General features: G+C 34.8%; 1 protein-coding gene across 1 annotated transcript; it reads right to left on the minus strand.

The window, feature by feature from the left end:
• Positions 1–554: 554 nt before the first annotated feature.
• LOC110020634 (protein MEI2-like 4) lies at positions 555–16,230 on the minus strand. Its single transcript, XM_020718798.1, has 15 exons — positions 15,669–16,230; positions 15,152–15,370; positions 14,842–14,887; positions 12,711–13,001; positions 12,014–12,441; positions 11,747–11,905; positions 8,732–8,848; positions 8,501–8,652; positions 3,287–3,381; positions 2,717–3,157; positions 2,004–2,646; positions 1,827–1,911; positions 1,665–1,733; positions 1,126–1,305; positions 555–1,017 (listed from the first exon to the last, which is right to left on the minus strand). Exons 2-15 carry the CDS (start codon positions 15,251–15,253, stop codon positions 859–861), a joined length of 2,967 nt encoding a protein of 988 aa, XP_020574457.1. The 5' UTR covers positions 15,254–15,370; positions 15,669–16,230; the 3' UTR covers positions 555–858.
• Between the last annotated feature and the right edge of the window lie 5,457 nt (positions 16,231–21,687).

Here is a 21,687-nt window from a genome sequence, read left to right on the forward strand (position 1 = left end):
TTACAACCAAAAATTGAAAAATATCCAAAAAAAAAAAAAAAAAAAAAAAAAACAAATTCAGCAAGCACCAAAGCTAGCATTCTAATAAAGATTTAGAATTACAAAAACCTCAGGTCACAAAAAGTGATGAAAAATTCAAGTTGTAGAGATTATATTTAATATTATCACTTTAAAAGTTTAAAAATATATTTTAAAAAGTATCTCTCAACAAGAAGAGAGCATATTTAATATTATCATTTTTACACTTTAAAAAGTATTCCAACCAACAGCTTTAACATAAATTAATCAACAGCACACAATTATCATGAATTTACTTATTTCACACCTAAAGTTTCATTTTTACACATAAAAGTCTTAAACTATGAATGAAAAGATAAATACAAACAAGCTCCAAACCTTTTGAAGGCTGCATAACCATCAAGATGGGAACTATGAAATATAACATACATATCCTCCAAAAAGAACCAAAGCTCCACATAAAATGGAGTCACAAAACTTGGAAATAATAAAACAAAAAAGCACAAAAAAAAAGGGGGGATTAGAAATATACGAAATGACCAAAAAAATAGACGAATGTGCAGAGTGAGGACGTGCCAAAACACGGAGAAATATCAACAATAATCGCTCTCCCTTTCCTCTCAAAATCTTGCTGTACAATTTCCTTTTTATTCATCGCAGCCACCAAAATCTCAACTCAACTCAGCTCAGCTCCTCTCTGCTTTTTGCATTTCAACACAATGCAGAGCTCACAGGAGTGCAGATGTGAGAAAGAAAGACAAGACAAGAAGAAAAAAAAAAAAAAAAGCTTATGTAGGTTGTAAGGTTAGTGCCCCCCAGGAAAAATGGCTTGGGTCCCACTCAGTCTTTGGCAAAGCTTGAAGAAGAATCTGTGCTGTTGTTTGACAGGTCGTCTCCAATGCCAGAGTCTGGTGGACTTCTAGGGGGCAGATCTTCGTTGTTTGAGGTCCTGGATCGACCAGGCCTTGATCTGATGTGGGTTCCCATGGGAAAGGGCTCCTGCACCACAAACAAATGTACATTTGCAAATATTACCCTCCCATCACATTAATGATTTAGTGTATCCTAATTTGAAATCTAAGCCTGACAATTGTGAATTTATTATACCTGATCCCCAGCATTTGGGCCATCGGAGTGGAAGAGGATGGGACGGCATCGCTTGTCTTCGTTCATCAAACTTGAGTTCTGGAAATGAGCAATCAGGGCGGCTTTACCTTGGATTCTGGCGTACGCGAGTGAAGCCACTTTTTCACTGTTGAATTTCTCCCATTTCTTACCATTAAATGCCTGCAATGGTCGATCTTAAAATTATATAGGTAGAAGTACAACAGGTTAAGAAAAATAGGGCTATATATTTGAGAAAGAAAGATTTACATACATACCACTCCATTCCAATGTATATAGTATTTACATGTCTAACAGCTAAACTTCAATTTTTACATAGATACCACGTTGCTCATGCATGCAAAACTGTATTTTACTTTTTAAAAATTAAAATGTAGTATTTTTGATGTGATATGAAAGGATTTGGATGGCATAAATGTAAAAAAGTAAAGTTCAGATGTTAGATATGTAAATACATAGGAAGTGGGAGGTATGTATGTAATGATTCTTTGAGAAATGCGGAAGGGTTTAATGAATCTGACCTGGTGGAATTGAATAATGTGCTTGGGGTCATTCAAGTTGATAAAAGCATAGCCCACATTGCATTTATTCTGAAAAGAGGAAAGAAACAGAAGTTAATGTTAGTTAGTAGATAACAAGATGAGTATGATTTCCACCTTACATACAATAATTAAAAAATCAACCTTGAAATCAATGGGCAAATAGATGAAATCGTAAGTTCCTTTGTGGTGCTCATCGATTGTAGCCAGAAGCATCTTAGATGTGTACCTAGGAATCAAGTTTCAAGCACTTTAATTTAGATGGTTATTGCATCAATATCAAAATCATATAAGCAAGAAGGAATTGAACGCCTGGCTCACTTGTTTGGAATGTTCTTTATCATAAGAGTGGTTCTGGTATCTTCCCCACGGATAATTCGGCTGATATCCAGATCAAATTGCTTCTTGTTATCAGGTTGAGTAGCACTTGAATCGCATCGCCGGCTCCTGATCCTCTCACCAGAAGAATCATAAGAACCAGCGGCAGAATTCAAGCTATTCCTTCCATGAAGCATGAAAGACCGCTGCTGAGGCGACGGGCTCCCAACATGTGTGGAAGCTGATGGGTCGATACAGTTACGACAGTCATGTGGATAAATATTATGAGAAGAGATTCCAAATGGATGGATGGGAGAGCTTCCAGAGAATCCTATGTTTCCAACAGAGCCTGGGTGGAAAGAAGGCGGTGCCTCCATACAATCCCCAGCATATGTAGTGCGCCTTCCCCAGAGTGAGGGATTAAGAGCAGGAGCAGAACCAACGTGATGATGGTGTACAGAAACAAAGTTGTTCATTATATGAGATGGCCCTCTTGGAAGACCATGCAGCTGTTGAGGTTGAGCTGGAATGTTGTTTACAAATGATGGTGAATTGGTCCACATCAGAGAACTGGGGGAATGGTGGAAATTTAAATTTGAATTGCTTTGAAAATACTGATGCCCACTTATAGGGGAAATTGCCTTACCTGAAAATTTGAATGATGTTAATAAAAAATCAAGGACAGCAAAATGTTACTTTTTACTCTTACAAATTACCTTCCTTTGGTTCGAAGGAATGGCTGTTTATGTGACCTGCCCCCTGTCTATTTTGCTGAGTATCAATGCCATCAGATAATCTGGAATTAATATTTGTGGCTATTGATGGAATAGCTCTTATGGCATTGAAAGGGATGCTAGGAATTGGAGCATTATGGAATTCTGGTAATGAATGAGGATGGAAGGTTGGCATGTTTTGAAAACCAAAGTTCATTTGTCCTAAAGAATGGCTAAGATCATCAAGGTTAGATTGACTGCCATGATTTCCCACCATTGAGACTCTAATTGGTGAGGACAGGCTATGAGGCATAGTAGAAGATATTCCTGGGAATTTGCTCTCCATGAATGGGTTGATTAGTTTCTGGGGAGCAGAGCTCTGAATAGAACCACTATCAAGTCCCACAGTAGTATTAGCTCCATATGCTATGGTTCTGGAGGAAGCTGAAATACAGAGAGAACATACAATAAATAGAAGAAAAGGCATAATATTGCGAGATCATAAAATATATCAAAAGCTACTAAAGATGAAAGCATAAGCAAAATCATCTGAAAGAGGGAAAGGCATCATACCACCATTTTCCAATGCGGAGTTACTAAAGGAACCTCCATTTATGCCTTTGGTAGAACCTTCCAGTTCAAGTTTTAATAAAGAGTGCTTGGGTGGGCTGTCAAAAAAAATAAGGATGTTACATGCAGTCAGAATATTCAAAACTGGTGAGTATTTTCTTTTTATTCTCCGGGGAGAATAAAAAGGCTAAAAAACAATGGAGGATATCTCTCTGTAGTATATACCAGAAAGCCAGAAAGAAACAGAATGAAAAAAGATTATGTAGTGTAAAACCAAGGTATCAATTCAGGCAATTAACAAATTAGCACAATTCCTTTAGAAACCTATTAATGTAAAACATCATTTGATTATAGTAAGTTTTATAGTAACGTTAAAGAAAACCGAGCTTCTTTGAAACCTCAGCCTCTAAGCATTATGAAAATAATCTGACTAACAAGACATGAGTGCCCGGGAAGCCAAGTATGACGGAAGATTAAAATAATATATAAGAAGACAAGAACTTATGCTACTACATCAAACTCTTATGTGATAAATTCATGAAACTTCTGACATTTTTTTTTCAATAAATTACAACCGAATTTCCGAGGTTAAAGTATCACTTCCCATTATTCAAAATTTTTAAAATACTGCAATTGAGTCGATGAGTCTTATTATATGCTTCAACTTGGGCCTTTCATGACATGCCCATTAAAATCCTTCAGATTCCTAAAATGCCTTTAGCTTATAAGATGGACAGACAATGAATTGCCGGTGATGATAAAAAATTCTCCACTCCACTTTATAACGGCAAGCTTACAGTTAAAAAAGCTGGCACAAAGAGTTTTCTTTACAGTTTTAAAAGACACGAAGTGTTACATGGATTTGATGAAAGATTTAAGTGCTCGGATTAGTGATCATGATCTCATAAAACTCCAGTAGGCTTAGGTTTGCGGCATTTGAAACCCTTCTTCCACCTACAGCAAAGCTTGCTGTCTTGGACCCCAAGCGCAGCTTGCCAGTGTCTTGAAGTTTGTGAAATTAGCAAGGATAAAGTGGACCTAAACATCAAGACGACCTAGTTTCCATGGCTGGATTGAGGATGTCATTCATGAAATTGAGCATCATGCAGACCTCTCCACAAATGATGAGCTATAGGTCATGGTTGATAATTTTAGGATTTAGATCACTTTGAGCAAGGATAAATGTAACTTTATAGAAAAAATCATTTATAGCACTAGAAATGTTGAATATTTAATAAATGAAGGGGCTTTAAAAAAAGTGGGTGGATATTCTAAGCACTATCACACGTTAAGCCTGTGGTGCCAACAAATAAGTTGAAGGGTTTTTAAAAAAAGTAAACAGATATGAATCACCCATTGAACCAAGGAGAACCCTAGAATACTTTACACAATTTTTTATATTGGAAGTTACATCAAAGTACCATAAGCAACCATATTCAATAATAATATTTATAGGAGAAAGGATAAAAATGTTTGTCATCTTTTCCTCTAATTTTTACGATTGAAAACAAAATTTAGATTTATTTTACTCAAAATTTTCACGGCTAGAAATTATGAGGGCAATAGAAACAACTCGACTTACAAGTCAGCTTGGGCTTTACTTAATAAATAGCTCATGAGTGGAACTCAATGAGCAATCGTTCCAAGCACTAACTCAAAATATCAGTTCGAGAGCCAACTTGTTTAAGAAAATTAATATATAATATGCTTAAATACATTAGGAATCAAGAGTTTAAGAATAAAATAATTAAAAATATTCAAAAACTACATATCTCTTATTTATATCAAGTGATTTCTTATTACTTTTCTTGTAATTATTTTTCTTTTCATCATTTTATTACATCAATAATTTAAATCAAAATTTTCTCCTTCGTGATAAATGATTCAGCTCATAAGCTAACTTTGAACGGGTAAGATTTGAGTCAGAGCTAAATCAACAAGAAACTCAACTTGTGTAGACCCTTAATAAAATCAAGCAATCACATATAATAAAAAGCATATAGAAGGTTGTAAAGATATGCTTGTGCATTCAATCTCCCTCTCCCTTTCTATGTGTGTGTGTGTGTGTGTGTTTCATTTAGATCTATGTACATAAATTTCTTGATGATCAGATGTTATGAAAGAATATAAGGTATACTACAAACTTAAAAAATGTATACCTTTTTAAAGGAAAGCAAACAACAAACTATATTTTATTTAAATGTAAGATATTTTAATAATTCACAAACCTCATGATTGCAAAACACACAAGGCTCTCTTGACGACCCTACTCATCAAAACTCATAAATAATCTTTGTAACTCTTAAAAAGAGTTTTATCAAAGCCTAAGGGAGTTAATGATGAACAAGAGCTTAAGTTTAGGATTTACTTTAATTATTTAATTAAAATATATTTTTTATAAAGTTAATTTATTAAAATAAAAATTAAATATCATGTTGGAATATATTGGGATCAAGTTTAGAATGTTGGCCAATAGATTTGATTCAAATCTTATGTTTTGCAGCCCTATTCTAATAAATATGGATTTCTAGCTAATTTTGAAATCTGTTGATTGAAGAATGAAAGTTGAAGCTTCTTGATTTCCTCTTTCAAAATAATTGATTCGTCAATCACATTAACAACTATGCATCATAATTAATGCAGGGGCATTATAAAATTCTAATATTTTATTTTCCCAGACCTGATTCAATCACATTAACAACTATGCATCATAATTAATGCAGGGGCATCATAAAATTCTAATATTTTATTTCCTAGACCTGATTCAACATTAGATTGACTATTAGTTCCATAATTTATGATTTATGTGTGTTGCATTTAATCATTAAGCCTTTATAATTCCCTCCGTTCTGCTATCACCTTGTGTCTATGTGTTCCTTCTTTCAACTCCTAAGCCCATAATCAAAGCAGATCAAGAATCATTGATACAACTTTTCCCTCCATCACAGACATTGCATCCAACCAAGGTAGCATAAGAAATTCACATACCTTAAAACTAAAAAACCTAAGACCCTATCTTGGAAACAATGTACATTGGAACGAACAAATCTTACAAATAATCCAGTATAAGGCAAGTAAAAAATTTACGTGTCTTGAAGAACTAAGATGCATTAGACCCAGCATTACCTGCAATTACTCCAACTCAAAAAACAATTAACATTGAACATACCCTACAATAAAACACCAAAGTTCATTTCCTTTTACTAATCCATTACAATTCCATAAATATGAGGCTCTAAAATAATGAAAGAGACTTTTAGCTATTAAAAAAAACACTAGTTTTTATTTTGATGTGAAGATTATATTTCTTCTTCCAAACTCTTGCTAGATACATTGTCAGTGTTCAAATGTGAGGCTCTATTGTTCTATCTTCTTTTCTTGATTTCATTTTCTCTTACAAATACTTGGAACAATTAGATCAATTTAATTCAATTTGACTACATATTAAATTTTAATTTTGTGTGTGATCTAAGTCGACATTAGTCCCACAGATGTTCTAAATCTTAATTGTATTTTTATGAAAAGATTAATTATTGAACTGCTAATATTTGAATTACTATCTTCAATTAAATATCAAAAAAGAGGGTTAACGATCCATTTTATTTTAAAATTGATTTTAATTGAATATTTGCATACTTTTGCGCATTTTCTTTACAACCGTGATTAAAATTTCATCAATAGTTTCATTGGCATCACATGTTTTCCTTGTTTTCAAATTGCATCTCTCAACGGATAAAATTTCCTCATAAAATCTTAAACAATAGTTTGTCTAGCATCTCTACATGATTTTGGATCTCCATACCCTACATTCCTCCTTTTCATCCCAACACGCACTATGAATCTTTTTCACTTCCTCTCGATCAGGATGAGCTATGTGTCAATCAATTTTCATAACAATGCATAAATCCAACACAATTGCAGGTCCTTTCTACTCCATGAACCCCAATTAATAGCACTATCACAACACTCAATATTAGGAATCAATCATTTGATTTTGCAACCAAATGAAGCTGGTTTTGCCTCAGCTTAATGTCACGGACAAAAAGTCTCATATCGGCTAGGTGTAGGGCCGAAAAGCAGTATTTAAGTCCTGGGCTGCCCACCACCCCTAAGAGCTCTTTTGGGAGGTGACAAGTGGTATCAGAGCAGATTACTGTCTGTCAGGTGTATGGACTCTCCATGGTCCAGTGGGACCCTCGGTGGAGCCGATCCGTGACGAGGGCGTCACGTGATTGGGTGGAGGAGAATGTCACGGACAAAAAGTCCCACATCTAATAGGTGTAGGGCCGAAAAGCAGTATTTAAGTCCTGGGCTGCCCACCACCCCTAAGAGCTCTTTTGGGAGGTGACATTAAGCTCATAAAAGGGTAAAAAAAGAACAGAGTATTTAGAGAAATAGAATTGAAGGGGATGTAAAAAAACAAGCATGTGCGCATCAATTAGTTTGCATTGTAACTAGAAATCATGGGATCCGCCATTTAGCTAAATGGAGAGTTAAGGCTATGTGAAATTATCCCTTCATAAAAACAAAAGTGGGTGAGAGCCTTTTAAGACAGTGTTACTCCAAGATTTGTAAGGATATATATGATGCATTTAGCAGAAATATAAAGAAATTAGAACATTTAGTTGTCAAGGAAAAGTTTTGCACCAAAAATATCCAGGGCTATCATATAAGTAACTTATTTGGTAACTCTCCACATGAAAAATTAGTTCCAAAAGCTTCAATACAATTGTTACTAAAAATCTCAGCTATCATTTGCATTTAGTATTTGCACATGGATCTGTTTTATTATACAAAATCAGTATGCATTGTTGCATTCCAGCTCTTCATTTATAAACAATTTTATCTTTACCGAGTGCAGGCAAAATATTATATTTTACACAACTACAGCAAACACTTTCAGATTGGAAGTTCAGTAATTGCATCAAATTATTTCATAAATCAAACATAATATTCGAGTGCTAAATCAGCAGATCTCATGATTAAATAAATAAAGAAGCTAAATGGTTGGGAGACTTTTAGTTCAAGAGATATATAAGTAATATATCTAGAAACTAAGTTCTAAAGCAACCGTGAGCAGCATTGGAAACAGTGCAACCTACTAAATTTAAAGTTTGAAACTCATTTATTGAGCTAATGCCAATAACAGAAAACGTGCTTTGAAATCAAAATGTAAAAACTAAAGACAATTGAATTGTAGGGAAGTAGGAAACCCCCCCCCGCCGCACAGCTCCTTGACAGCCAAGCTCAATCTTAATTCTCTTGCCAGCAATCTCACTCATGTTTAAAGCATAAAATGCTGCCTCAGCAGCTCTAACATCATAGAACTCTATTACAACTTGATTTTGATTGTGTGGATCATGGAAAACCTACAAATCAACAATCAAGGGTATTAGCATACTGTATAAAGTTCAAACATTTCATCCAAAGAATATTTGTGCACCTGACCTCTTTAATTTCACCATAGGAACCAAATATTTGGTGTATATCATCATTTGAAACAGCGGAATCGAGGTTGGATATAATAAGTGTGTCATTATTAACATCTTGCTCAGAAGAGTTATCCTGCTATAGAATGGCCGTAAATAATAAATATTACAAAAATTTGTTAAAACTGCAGAAAAGAAACCGGGATAATCAGAAAACTTTGTGAAGATAAATGTGAAAATACAAAATTGAGCAGCATGATAATGAGATTTTAAAAAGAAAACCAATTAAGACAACTCAGGTACACATGTTGGTTTTATCATGCTTCAAATGCTCTTTCTTTTTTTCTGTGCGCACTTCTATATAGTGAATGAAGTGACAATGTTTAAACAGCCTCAGCATCATTCAGACAGCTGGGCAATCAAAACATTTCAAGACTGTTAGACATGCAGTGTTCCACCTTTTCTATAAAAAGAAAAAAATCAGACGCTTGGGCCACATGGGCACACCTCAGGCTCTTTGAAATGAGGTGTCAGACATATGATACACAAATTGTGCCATTGTAACTCAATTCTATACCAAATCATTCTTCCTTACTATCATGCTCTGTTTCTATAATTCTCATGTCAAGCATTAATCACTTATCGCGCTTCACCATCCGATAAGGAGAAATAACTACGTTACTATTATTATTAATCACATTTAATTTAGAAGTTTATTATAAGTATGACGGATGTCAACACCAAGTAGTTTAGATAAGATAAATGAAGATGATAATAATTGTTGGATTCAAAATTCTCCATACACAAACCGATTAGGTTGGAGTGCGTAGGACGAGAGTGGAATGAAAAGAGAGAAAGAGAGAGAGAAATAACTTTTTTTATTAATGTTTATTCAACTTTTAACCTCCTGTTTATAGATTTTTGGAGTGGCCTTAACTTCAGTACAAGATTTGACAAAGATTTAATAAAAAATACATAAAGGTTCATAGAAGTACATAAAATTACATAGTGTTGTGTTAAGTCCTATAATCGTGCCATGCTATCTCCTGTAACTACACAAGGCGTCGGGCCCAAGGAAGAATCGCGAATAGGAAAGTAACTAGCATGGTAGCTCATCACGCCTGAGTCAGTTATAGAGTGAACTCCGTTGCTTCCCGTGGCCAAGTAGTGGGTTATATGTAATAAGGGAAAATGAGGCCAGGTTCACCAAACTACTTGCTTAAATGACCCTTGCCCAGATTCATTTATAGGTATTGTGAGAAGGTTATTTGGTAGTGCTTGTGTCGCGAGTATTTTGTGTACAATAATTACAGATGATGCGAGCTTATGAAAATATAGCACAACTCATATTTGTGTTAAGTATTGCTAAAAATTCCCATGACAAGTCTAAGTCACGCCTCATACATAAATCTTAGCATACAATACACAAAACTTATAGTTAGTATATATATATAAAGTATATTGGACATCTTAATAGGATAGTTATTTATAATTAACAAATTCTTGTAATTTTGCTATTTCATAAAGGGAAGAACTGGAAAAATAGGCAGAGGTGTAAACGATAGAGCTAGAGCGTGCCCAAGAATTGTTCGTGTTCGGATCGTTCATTTTTTTTTCTTTTTTTTGTTCTTATTCGGCTCGTGTTCGAAATTGCTCGTGAGTAGCCTATTTTTGCATTTGGCTCGATTCAAACTCGTTTGTTCCCTAAGCACGGCAGATGTCGTACACTTGCGTGGCAAAGGATCACTTCTGTGAGGCTCGACCAAACCTCGGAATGAAATAGTTCAACCGAATTAAGCATATGTTCAGCTCATTTATGGTATTCCCTTCTGCATGGCTCAAGTGTTTCCCATCCACACAGTACAATATTCTTTTGCGTTGGAGCTTTAGAGTTGTATGATTATTGTTTTTATAAAGCTTTTCTCACATTAACTTCCCTCCACTATGGAACTAAAAAGATGCTTGGTTAGCTACTTGAGAATCTGAGAGGAGACCATTCCCATTCCTTCGAATTATTTTGAAACAAGTACATACATCCCACCCAAATGCTATGTATTTGCATAACTACCACATAAATTTATATTTTTTATAATTATACAACTCAAATAATTTTTATAATTAATAAAATTTGGTATTTTTTAAATATATATAAATAAATATTATTATTCAATTATTTCAAGCTAAAATAAACCAAACACAAACAAATTAACCCTAGTTCTTGTTTGACTTTTTATAAACCGAGCTAAAAAAATAGCTCACGTTCGCCTCATTTGCTTAACGAACGAATCAAATACGAGCTATTTAACGAGTCGAACGCAAATTGTTCGCAAGCAACAAGCTTTTTTGACAGTAATAAAAATAGGGCTAAGAAAACAAAGCTTTATGACAATGTCAGTCAACAAAACAAGGCATGAAACAAGCCAAAAGAATTGACAACTCTTGTCAATAATAACTATTTTTTAAGAATTGGTATGATAGTATTGTTTGTAGATTAAAATTTTAAAGTTCATATAGAGTGCTGGTACAGTTTAGATTTAGATAATCAAACTCATTATTCACACAACAACAACGGAAACCCACCACAGTTGTAAAGAACGTTTTTGACTATAACCCGTAGAGAGACTCAAAATATTCAACAACACGTTCAAAGACATGTTTTCAAACAGTAAGATCAGAAGATATAAATTAAAAACATTTTATGCTCCTATATTCCAAAGCAGCATATTAGCTGATCTCATCAAACTTAATTTCATCATCCGACTAAAAAATATTTGATTTAAAAGAAAACTTTGCCACAAGAGAAAGAACACATGACAATAAAAACCATCAGAAGTCACCTTATATTTCCTAATCATCGAAAATACTAAATGCCACGCACCCTCACAAGGTATCATGACTTAAAAAAAGAAACAACTGACATCAGACCACCGAGTTTAAACATTCATAAAAAAATACACATTTCTATATATATGTCAATTGCATTCAAATAATTTTTGATATATTTAAGAGAAGAAAAATGTACGAGTTGAATTACCTTTGGAAAATAATAGTTTACGTCAATCCTTTGTTGCCTCAGCAATCTGTCCTGAAAAGCTCTCATAGCATTCCTAGCTGATCTTAAGTCGTAGTAAGACACCAACACAAACCCCTGATTTTTGCTGATGGTATGAAGTCCACGAATGTCTCCAAATTGCTAAAGGAACAGAGAGTAAAAGATAGATGTGAAAGAATACACTTTCATGCTATAATGATATGTTTAAGACAAATAAGAGTGTAGTTGACATGTCAAGAAAAAAAATACCTCAAAGAAAATCTTTAGCTCTGCATCTTCAACATTGCTTTTGATATTTCTCACAAGAAGGGTCCTGGAGGATTGCTTTCCATAGGTTAGTTCGCCAGCAAAACTGCCATTCAATCCACCAAGCCGACGACTTGAGGCCACTCCACAGAAGAAATCAGAAGCTCTATTGCAATTAAAACTTTCATCTGATTCTAGTTCCATCCCTCCCCCGCAGTAGAATAGATCATCTTCATCACCACTGTTGGCTTGTCCAACACATTCAATATCATCAATCATTCCGGACAACAAATCATCGTCATCAGGAAGGAGATCTCCAATTGTCTGTGCTTCAATTTCTTTCAAGGACTCCAAAGGCTCAACTTCCACAAATTTAGAGTCATTTGCATCCACTGATTTGCCAAAGTGTACATCACTTGACAACAACACCGCTGCATTACGAATATGAAAAAACAGTAGCCAACTTCAGATAAAAATACAAATTGTAACGCAAGCGCCAAAAATATAGGTGTCAAAAGGCCAGTCAATAAGGCAAGATAGATACTTTTCCACATTAAAAAGCAAGAAAAAAATCATTAATAAATTTTAAAAATCATAGTTAACACTATATCAGCTTCAACAGGTTCTGTTGATTACAAAATTAAACTGCCTCAGAGAAGCAACTAATATAATCGGCAAGTAAACAAAAGAAATCACTCACATTTTCCGAATGTTTCCGACAAAGAGCTCGAGAAGAGACTGTTCTCATAATGAAAGTCGTTAGGAGCCAATTGCATAAATGTATTTTCTTGAGATAAGATATCCCGGTTAGAAGCTCCCAAACTATTCACTGATAGGTTAGAAGGACTTTCTGCACCAAACAAATTATTTCCAGCAGATGTCCTAGCTTTCTGCCCATTGGACAAAAAAGATCGTGGGGAATCTAAAAAGTTCATATAATTTGATGTAGAAAATGACTTGTCCCCAGACATTAATGATATTTCTTCTAGCCCTGCAAAGCAAATATACAAGAATTAAAATATGCTTTAATTTCATTGCTGTTCCTGAGGAGCTTAATTGGAAAAACTTGACCAGGCCCAATTGCATATGAAAAATAAATTTCAATAAAGTAAATAGCTTTTATAACGATAAAACTGAATTTAAAATGTTAATCTCCATGAACCTTTTTACCATAAAACCCCACTTAACAACAGATTTACTTCATATAACGTAGAATGTAAAATTATGTGGCATAAAGAATGGATTTTGACATTACAGGTTGTGATCATAAAGCTTGCCATACAAATAGTCACCCTTGGACATCATTATTTCAGACAAAAGTATGATGCCTTGAATAGCTTTTTTTTTTCCAAGAATAAAAACACATCCCAAATATTTATTCTATTAAAAATGGGGCATGAGACAAGAAACAAATAAAAAGGACTAGTTACACTAGTTGGAGACTAAATTCTATACAGGGAAATAATGAGTATTTAGTATAAGAAGTTCACACGCCCAATTTGAACCTGCGAACTCTATTATCTCACTTGAACTAGAGATGTTTGCTAAAACTTTGCATGGTTATATTGTGGAGAACCAGTGACGTAGCATACATAGATTAACATGTGCAATGGTAGCATTCTACATCAATACTTCACACTAGAGATATTTAGATGCAACACTTGTTCATTTAAAATGAAAAAACAGGAGCAATTAAATAAGCCCACATAAAAATAAAACACATCAATTTTAAAAATTTTTAGTAGAGACTCCTAGCCGATCATAAACCAGCAGCAATACTTTCTAAGCACTAAGAATTTTGCGGCATACGTTAAAAAGCAGTAAATCACCAACTTCATCAAAATATATAGATGATCAGCATCTTAAAAATGTCACTTCTTTTAATGTATGAGATCAAGAGTTCAAATATATAAATGAAAAAACTTCATAGTGAAACTTCATATCATCATCATCGTCATCATCACCAGCCTTATCCCAACTAAGCTGGCTGAGGTCTCTATACCATGTAGGATATAAATATAATCACAGGTGAAACATTATTTATCTTTTGCTATTATTCTAGACAAAATAAAACCAGCACATTAATCCTCTATCTCTTATTTTCTTTTTCATTTAACCGACTACAATAAGCAAATATAGAATTAGAAGTCTGCTCATCTACTATTATACACATTTCGCTCTTTCTGATGGATTTCAGAAGTTTATGTGAACTGCATGGGGTTTCTGTAGTGAAAATAAAAGGAAAACAAGTGGCAAAGCATTCATTATTCATTAAAAAAAAAAAAACGCCCTAGTTTATATCATATATGAGTTGTTGCAAACTTTGAATCATAAACCTGTCCCATGTATTGATTTCAACAAACCACTAGATCAGTAAAATGAAAAATTACTAACGCAATAATGCTTCATCAAATATGAAGAGCTGTACAAAACATTAGAAATATATGCAACGATCTCCGACCCCAATGCCCCGCTTTAAGAAAAAAAATACATATGCCGGACCAGCCCAAAGTTTTACCGAGATATTGTAAATTAGATCAACATGAAGAATTGAAAAGACACGATATCAGCCATAATATTGTTGCCATGGAGATGAAAGAAAAAGCTTGCTGCTGAGTTTTCTCTGATATCCCATAAACCTTATCTAGACCAATTCAGAGTATTTTTATGAGCATATAGTAAAATTTCAAAATTGCACCCAATATTACAATAATTAGAGCACTAAAATCTAATTTGCTTAAGATATAGATCAGTAGAAGCAAAGATAATATAACCAACTTCACAAAAAAGGTGCATATCTGTTTTGAGTCATCAAGTCACGTGAAACTCACCAGAGTTTTCTGGCACAGACTCGGGCTTCCGGAAACCAAGCTGCCTCTGGAAAATAAATAAGATTAGAAATAAATTTAGGGCAAGGTTAAAATTCTAAGATACATGATCGAAAAAGAAAAAAAAAATTACAACAGAATGATTATGATGGGGATGGGGAAGAGCAAATAATGGCAGCAGCATAAAACAAATGATCTGCAGGCTTGAGATTCATTTTTCTAATAAATTCTGATCAATGCTCTGAAATAAACAAAAAATTCACTAAGATGTTTATTGAATCCAAAACAAAACAACCGCATCTAAAGTCCTCACCTCCGAAGAAAGGCAGCTTTCTTCTGAAAATAAAGATGACGGGGCCGACGGTATGAAGAATGACGGCAGATGCCTCTGATCCATCATATGTGAAGGCATCATGCAGCTCCAAGCCCCAAAAAGCAAAAACCAAAGAAAAACTCTAAATTCTAAACAGAACCCTCATCGGCTGCTACATCTCCTAATTGAAGCAACCACTACGAAAAACACGTCGGATCCCTGCAATTCAGACAGATAGATCGCCGCAAAAAAAAATATAATAATAATAATAAATATTCGAAAAAATCATTAGCTCAGACGGGCATTTTTTTTTTTAAGCAACGTTAAGCAGAAACAAGCAACTCCAACTCGAGAGTCAGTAAGATCGTTCAGAAAATCAGACAAAAAACCCACTCCACCAAAAAGAAGAAGAGCACCAACCTAAATCCAGAGCTACAAACCATAAAAATCGACTCCGGTCAACTGAATTTCCAAAAATTCCAGAAAACCGAAGAAAAAAAAAACAAAGAAACATTACCTCGGACCAATCCCCAACACTCCGGCTTCCAGTCAAAACCAATCCACCAAGCCAGCAACAACTACACAACGCAAAGCCAGCCAGTGACCCGGATCCACACAGCACTAAACCACCGAAACTACTTTCGTATTTAAAGACCTTCATATGCGCAAGAATTGATTATAGCGTAAGGCAACGATGAGCCGGAGGAGGAGGCGAAGAACGCGGAAGGGTTTCTGCGAAGTGATCCCCCCACAATCCGTGCCGTGCGGAAGCTAATGACACCCCGATTCCCCGTTTTCCCCTGCATTGCAAGCAACCAAATCCAAATCCCCTGTTCCTTATTTTCAAAGCAATTTTCACCCTCCCCCCCTTAATTTACTCCCTCCCCTGATCCTCTCAGGAACCTCCACCCTTTCCCGGCGATCCTCACGCCGGATCGGCCCCCACCCTCTTCCCCGCGTTAACAAAAACCAGCAGAAACGGTAGAGATCTCCCCCTTCAGTGATAGAGATGGATAAAGAAAGCACGTCAGAGATGAAGAAGAAGGAAGCCGAAGATGGGAGCGTTGGGATTTATTAATATCTCTTTAGATATAAAGGGTAAACTCGAAATTCTCAACCCGGTAGAGTAAGGTGGGCCGGTGTTTGTGGATAACGGCGCTGTATAAGGCCGAAGAAATGCAGTACACCGATACACCATTCCCGCGATCTCTTTCCTGCTCCCATGTTGCCGTTCCTGCTCCCTCTTTCCAATTGGCTCCTTCCCTCTATTTCCGCTGACATGGCGTCCATTTGGACTAATCAAAACTTTCCATCTGGAATAGCTGGAGAAAGACAGTAACACCGTTTACTTAACGTCACGGTTTCTCTCCGTTTGATGAAGACGTTAAGTTTTTTACGCCGCCGTCGATCCACGCGGCGGCGGTTCTTTGCTGCTCGGCTCCGTTATCGTGAGAGAAAAAAAATGTTTTTTTTTTTTAATTATTATTATTATTTTAATTTTCTTCCCACAGTTTTACTTTCTTTGTCTTCGTTTGACGCCGAAGAAACGGAGATTTGAGCCATTTGCCTAAATGTTTGCTGCAGAAGAGATGGACACGTGGAGTGCTATGAGAGGGGAAATGGTGTATGCTGTTTGGGCCAGACAGCTTGGTCTATGGGATTTCTATGGCCACCGCCGCACGCAACAAAGGCGTGACGGGTTGTGATATACATAGGATGATCCCACGGGGGTATAATAGACAATTACGTACAGGGATGTGAATTTTGCTCCCCAATTGTTGATTACTCTAAAGTTTAGTTGATTTATGATCTAAATTTTGTATCGAATTTATTTGGATCAATATTAGTCTCGACTTTAATTATTTTTTATTTATAAAAAATTATATATAATATTGAAGAAAATTAAATATAACGAGCTACGAGCTGATTTCAAGCTCAAATGAAACCAAATAATTCGATTTCGAGCTGGAGAGGATTCAAATAACTCAAATTAGAGCCGGCTTGTTTTGATTTTGAGTTGAATTGAGCTCCATTTAATTTTGAGTTGAGCTGACTCAAAATAGTATATAACGAGCCACAAACCGTTTCGATTGTGTGTGAGAGAATATATAGATGTTTTGGTGAAGAAATTAATTCATTGAATGTGTATGCTAGAATTTAATATTTGGGGCATATACATGCAAAACACATAGTTCTTTATGTATTTTATATATCTAGTGCCAACATATTTATTTTTAGGTGCATACCACTTAAATCTTTTAACATCATATAAAAAATAATACAATTAAATCTTTTTAAAAGTGAGATGCAAGTTTTCATACATCGGTCCAAGATATTATAAATTTAATTTAAATATCAAACATTACTGCTCTGTGACACGAGCAACTGGACTCGGTAGGACTTCGTAGACTTTAGATCGTGGTGGGATGGCTAAGACATGATGTTGTATTCTCTTAATATTATTAGTAGATTTCTCGATCAGCTTAATTGTGGGCACACTTGATATTAGGGTCTAGAACTCTTCGAAATTCGTGTCGGCTATTTATGAATGTTTGTTATAGTGATAAAATGATTTTTTTTTTGTTTAACAAAATAACACTAGAATTGCTTGGACATTGAAGTAGTTCATATAATTCATACATAGTACCAAAATTAGAAAGATGTTATGAGAGGCTATCATCCTCTTTAAGTAGTATATTATATATCATAAATTGTAATCATTTGTCAAATTATAATAAAGGATAAATGATTGCATGTTGCTATACATGTTACAAAGTATATTTATATTGGAGAATCATTTTTTAATTAATTGAAAATTATTACAAAAATGTATTATTTAACATTATTCAATGGTGATTGACTCATGTGGTGATTTTATATTGTATAATAGTTATTGATCATACTGAATTTATGAGGAATAATAGTTATTAAATAATGGAATTAGGAAATCATAACATATAAGGTTTTATTTAATTAAGTATTTGTTGTTTGATAAGAGCTGAGTTTATAGAATATAATTTTGATATGTATTGATATGAATGATGATTTACATATTATTAGAGATCTAAAATAAAGTATATTTTGGAAAAGGCTTAATTTATTGATCTTCTAAATGGGCAAAATACACAGAACAACCAACACAATATTGTGACTATCATGTAACATTCAGAGGGCTTCATAAAGTAAATTGTATTAATGAATAAATCACATGTATTAAGTTGAATAAAAATTATATAGAACAATAAAAAATCAAAACAATAATACATTATGTTCCAAAACCTATGCCTGATATAAATGTCATGATCTCTTGTTTGGTGAAGTAATTTAAAATACAAATAAAAGAGTTCTAGTTAGCTTTACTATTTTGCTCAATTTCCTCTCATGTGGCTTCAATTGAGGAGTTAGAAGGCGAAAGAGAGAGTTATCACGACCAATTGAGTGAGGGCATAAAAATGATAGGAATGCATTAAAAAAAGGTCACTAGCCATGCATAAGAGAGTTTGATTGAAATGAATTTAGGGTGGGTTATGGATTGATTTATTGAAGGATTCAAACTCGAAAATCGATGATATACAAATAATACACTAATAAAGCGTGTGTGTGTTAGACTAAAAATTTATCTTTGAAGATGAATAACTAATTAGTATCACATTGTCACTTGTCTTTCTAATCAAACTAAAATTGATATAAACAAGATATAAGCTTGGCTATAATTGATGTTTGAACAACCTGACCCATAATCAAACATAGTTCAACTTGGTTTAAGACCAATGATTTGTTTGGGGCAGCTGTAGTTTATTAATAAGTTGTTGATAAGCAGCTGATCCAGATAAGCTGCTGAGCAGCAGCTGATCCGGATAAGATGTTGGTTGTTTGATTTTGTTAGGTATGACTCATATGTCATAAATGAGACAGATGCTAGAGCGGGGCAGAGCCCATGAGCGGAGTGGAGCAGAAAGATATGTCCAATCGGGGGAGTTTCATTATGTGGGTTGGGGTGCGGGGCAACACCCCGCGGTTTGGTACATGAGTAATTTAAGTAATTACATATTGCACTATATGGTTATATATATGTCATGTTTGTAACCGTAAGTTAGATCCCATATTTTATATTTTGTACTCTTTTCTGAATATTGAAAATGAAGTCGCCGCTTTGCTCCCGAGGACGTAGGCATCTCTGTCAAACCTCGTAAATCTCTGTGTGTTCTTCTGGATTTGTGTTGATTCCTATTTTTATTATCCCTAATTTCTCAACAAGTGGCATCAGAGAGAGATTACAGGGCATAGAAGAAAAATTTTGATGGCCCAGGAAAAAAGAAGATTTTGGCCAAAGAGTTTTTGCGGCTAGGACTTCCGCGATTTGGCAGAGGTGCTCAGTCAGGGGTTCAGAGAAGAAGATTGGCAGTCGCGCGGGCTTCTTTTGCAGGGGAGTTTGCAAAGGATTGGGCAGAACAGGCAGCTGCTAAGGAACTTTTTTTTCTTTTGCTGGTGAGGTGAAGAATTGGGAAGGGAATCTTTCATTTCTTACTGTGCTGCCGGAGCTGCAGAGGGGAGGAATTGTGGTGGATTTCCTTCGAAGAATATTCCTCCACAGATTTGTTTTTCTTGAGCTATAGAGCTTTTCTAGAGCTTGAAGAAAGGAAATAAGATTTTATGGCTGAAGCAATTTTCAAAATTCAGCAGAGGAATTTGCAGAGGAGTTCGTTGCAAGATCAATTTTAGATGGCAAATTCTGGTACAAAATTCGAGGTGGTGAAGTTTAATGAAATTAGTAATTTTGGATTGTGGCAAACAAGGTGAAACATTTATTGGCTCAATAATGAATCTTGAAAGCTTTGCGGGCAGCGAAACCAGATGCCATGAAGGATGAAGATTGGGAAGAATTGCAACAATGAGGAAATTTAACTATAGGTAATATCTAGAAATTATTGGGGAGTACAGTTGTAGATGAAGTTCACTATGTTGGATCATACGATGAAAATGCAACAGATATGTTGACCAAGCCAGGTATTATCAACAAGCCCTTGCATCGCTTGAACTTGTTGAACATTTGCAATTGTTAGACGACATAATGACCCAACCCACATTAGTGCATAACAAACTCCTTGAAATATTTCTCCTAAGGGGTTGGATATTCCAAGGCAGAGATTTGTTAGATATGACTCATATACCATAAATTGGGACAGATGTTGAAGCGAAACGGAGCACACAAGCAGAGTGGAGCTGAAGGATATGTCTAATCGAGGGAGTTTCATTATGGGGGTGCGGGGGCAACACCTCGGCGTTTGGTACAGGGGTAATTTAAGTAATTACATATTGTACTATAAGGTTATATATATGTCAAGTTTGTAACTCTAGGTTAGATCTCATATTCTGTATTATGTACTCTTTTCTGAATATTGAAAAGAAAGTCGCTGCTTTGCACCCGAGGATGTAAGCATCTTTGCCGAACCTTGTAAATCTCTGTGTGTTCTTCAGGATTTATGTCGATTCCTATTTTCTTAGCCATAATTTCTTAACAGGTTTGTACTGTTGGAAAATAACTATTTTGCAGTTGTTTCTGGATAGATGATCATTTTGACTTTTTGATGTTGTTTGCAACATAATTGTCATAGCAATATATTTGATACTTGAGAATAAAAAAATGACTTCATAACAGTACAAAAATTGAATTTGAGCCAACTAAACGTTGAGAGTCAATATTGAATCAACTCAAGATAGAATAATTAACAACCCTAACTAACCAGGTCTAACCCATTAGCCTAATAACCTGTTTCAACCTACCCTCTAATCAAGCCACAAATAAAGCAATCCAATGTTTCGACTCATCCTCATCCTTCGAATCAAGCACCTAACCCAAACCTTCTTTTTATGTTATATTCATTTAATTCTATTTATTGTTTTAATATTAATTATTAAATATTAATTGTCATTGATTGACAAATTTTAAAATTAATAAATAATAGGTATATGTTAATTTTTTTTCCCAAAAATACAAGAGGATAAATTCATTATTATAAGTCTTTATACACCATCAACAAAGTTCCAACATCCGACATGAATCTCGAAGCAATCTTTTAAGCGATAAATATTCAAACTTTGATAAAAAAAAATCATCCACAACCCCAATTTTAGCAAACTTACAATCAATTTGACTGGCTCGACGAAACGGGCCGAATGGTACCAAAATTGGTCTAATATGAGTCAAACTAAGCTCAAATCAATCCATTAAACCAGATTCGGAAGCTTTAAGAGAATATTGGAAGGTCAAACCAATGTCGAATATGCAAACTTATATTCAAATGGAGTGTCTTGACAAGACGAATCCAAAGAGCCCAAGATTGTTCGATTTTAACATCATTAAGACATTCAAATGTTCAACAAATGATATTTGATCGTGGAAATCTTTTCGGACCGTCCGATCAAAGTGGTTCATATTCTGTCATAAAATGCACCCAAAATTCTATAAATAGAGTTTCATCGCTCATATGAGGGGGTAGGAGAGCTTGAGGCTTCAGGAAGAGTTTGAAGCCTTG

Source organism: Phalaenopsis equestris, unplaced genomic scaffold (genome assembly GCF_001263595.1).
Source record: "Phalaenopsis equestris unplaced genomic scaffold, ASM126359v1 Scaffold000002, whole genome shotgun sequence".
Taxonomy (NCBI): Eukaryota; Viridiplantae; Streptophyta; class Magnoliopsida; order Asparagales; family Orchidaceae; genus Phalaenopsis; species Phalaenopsis equestris.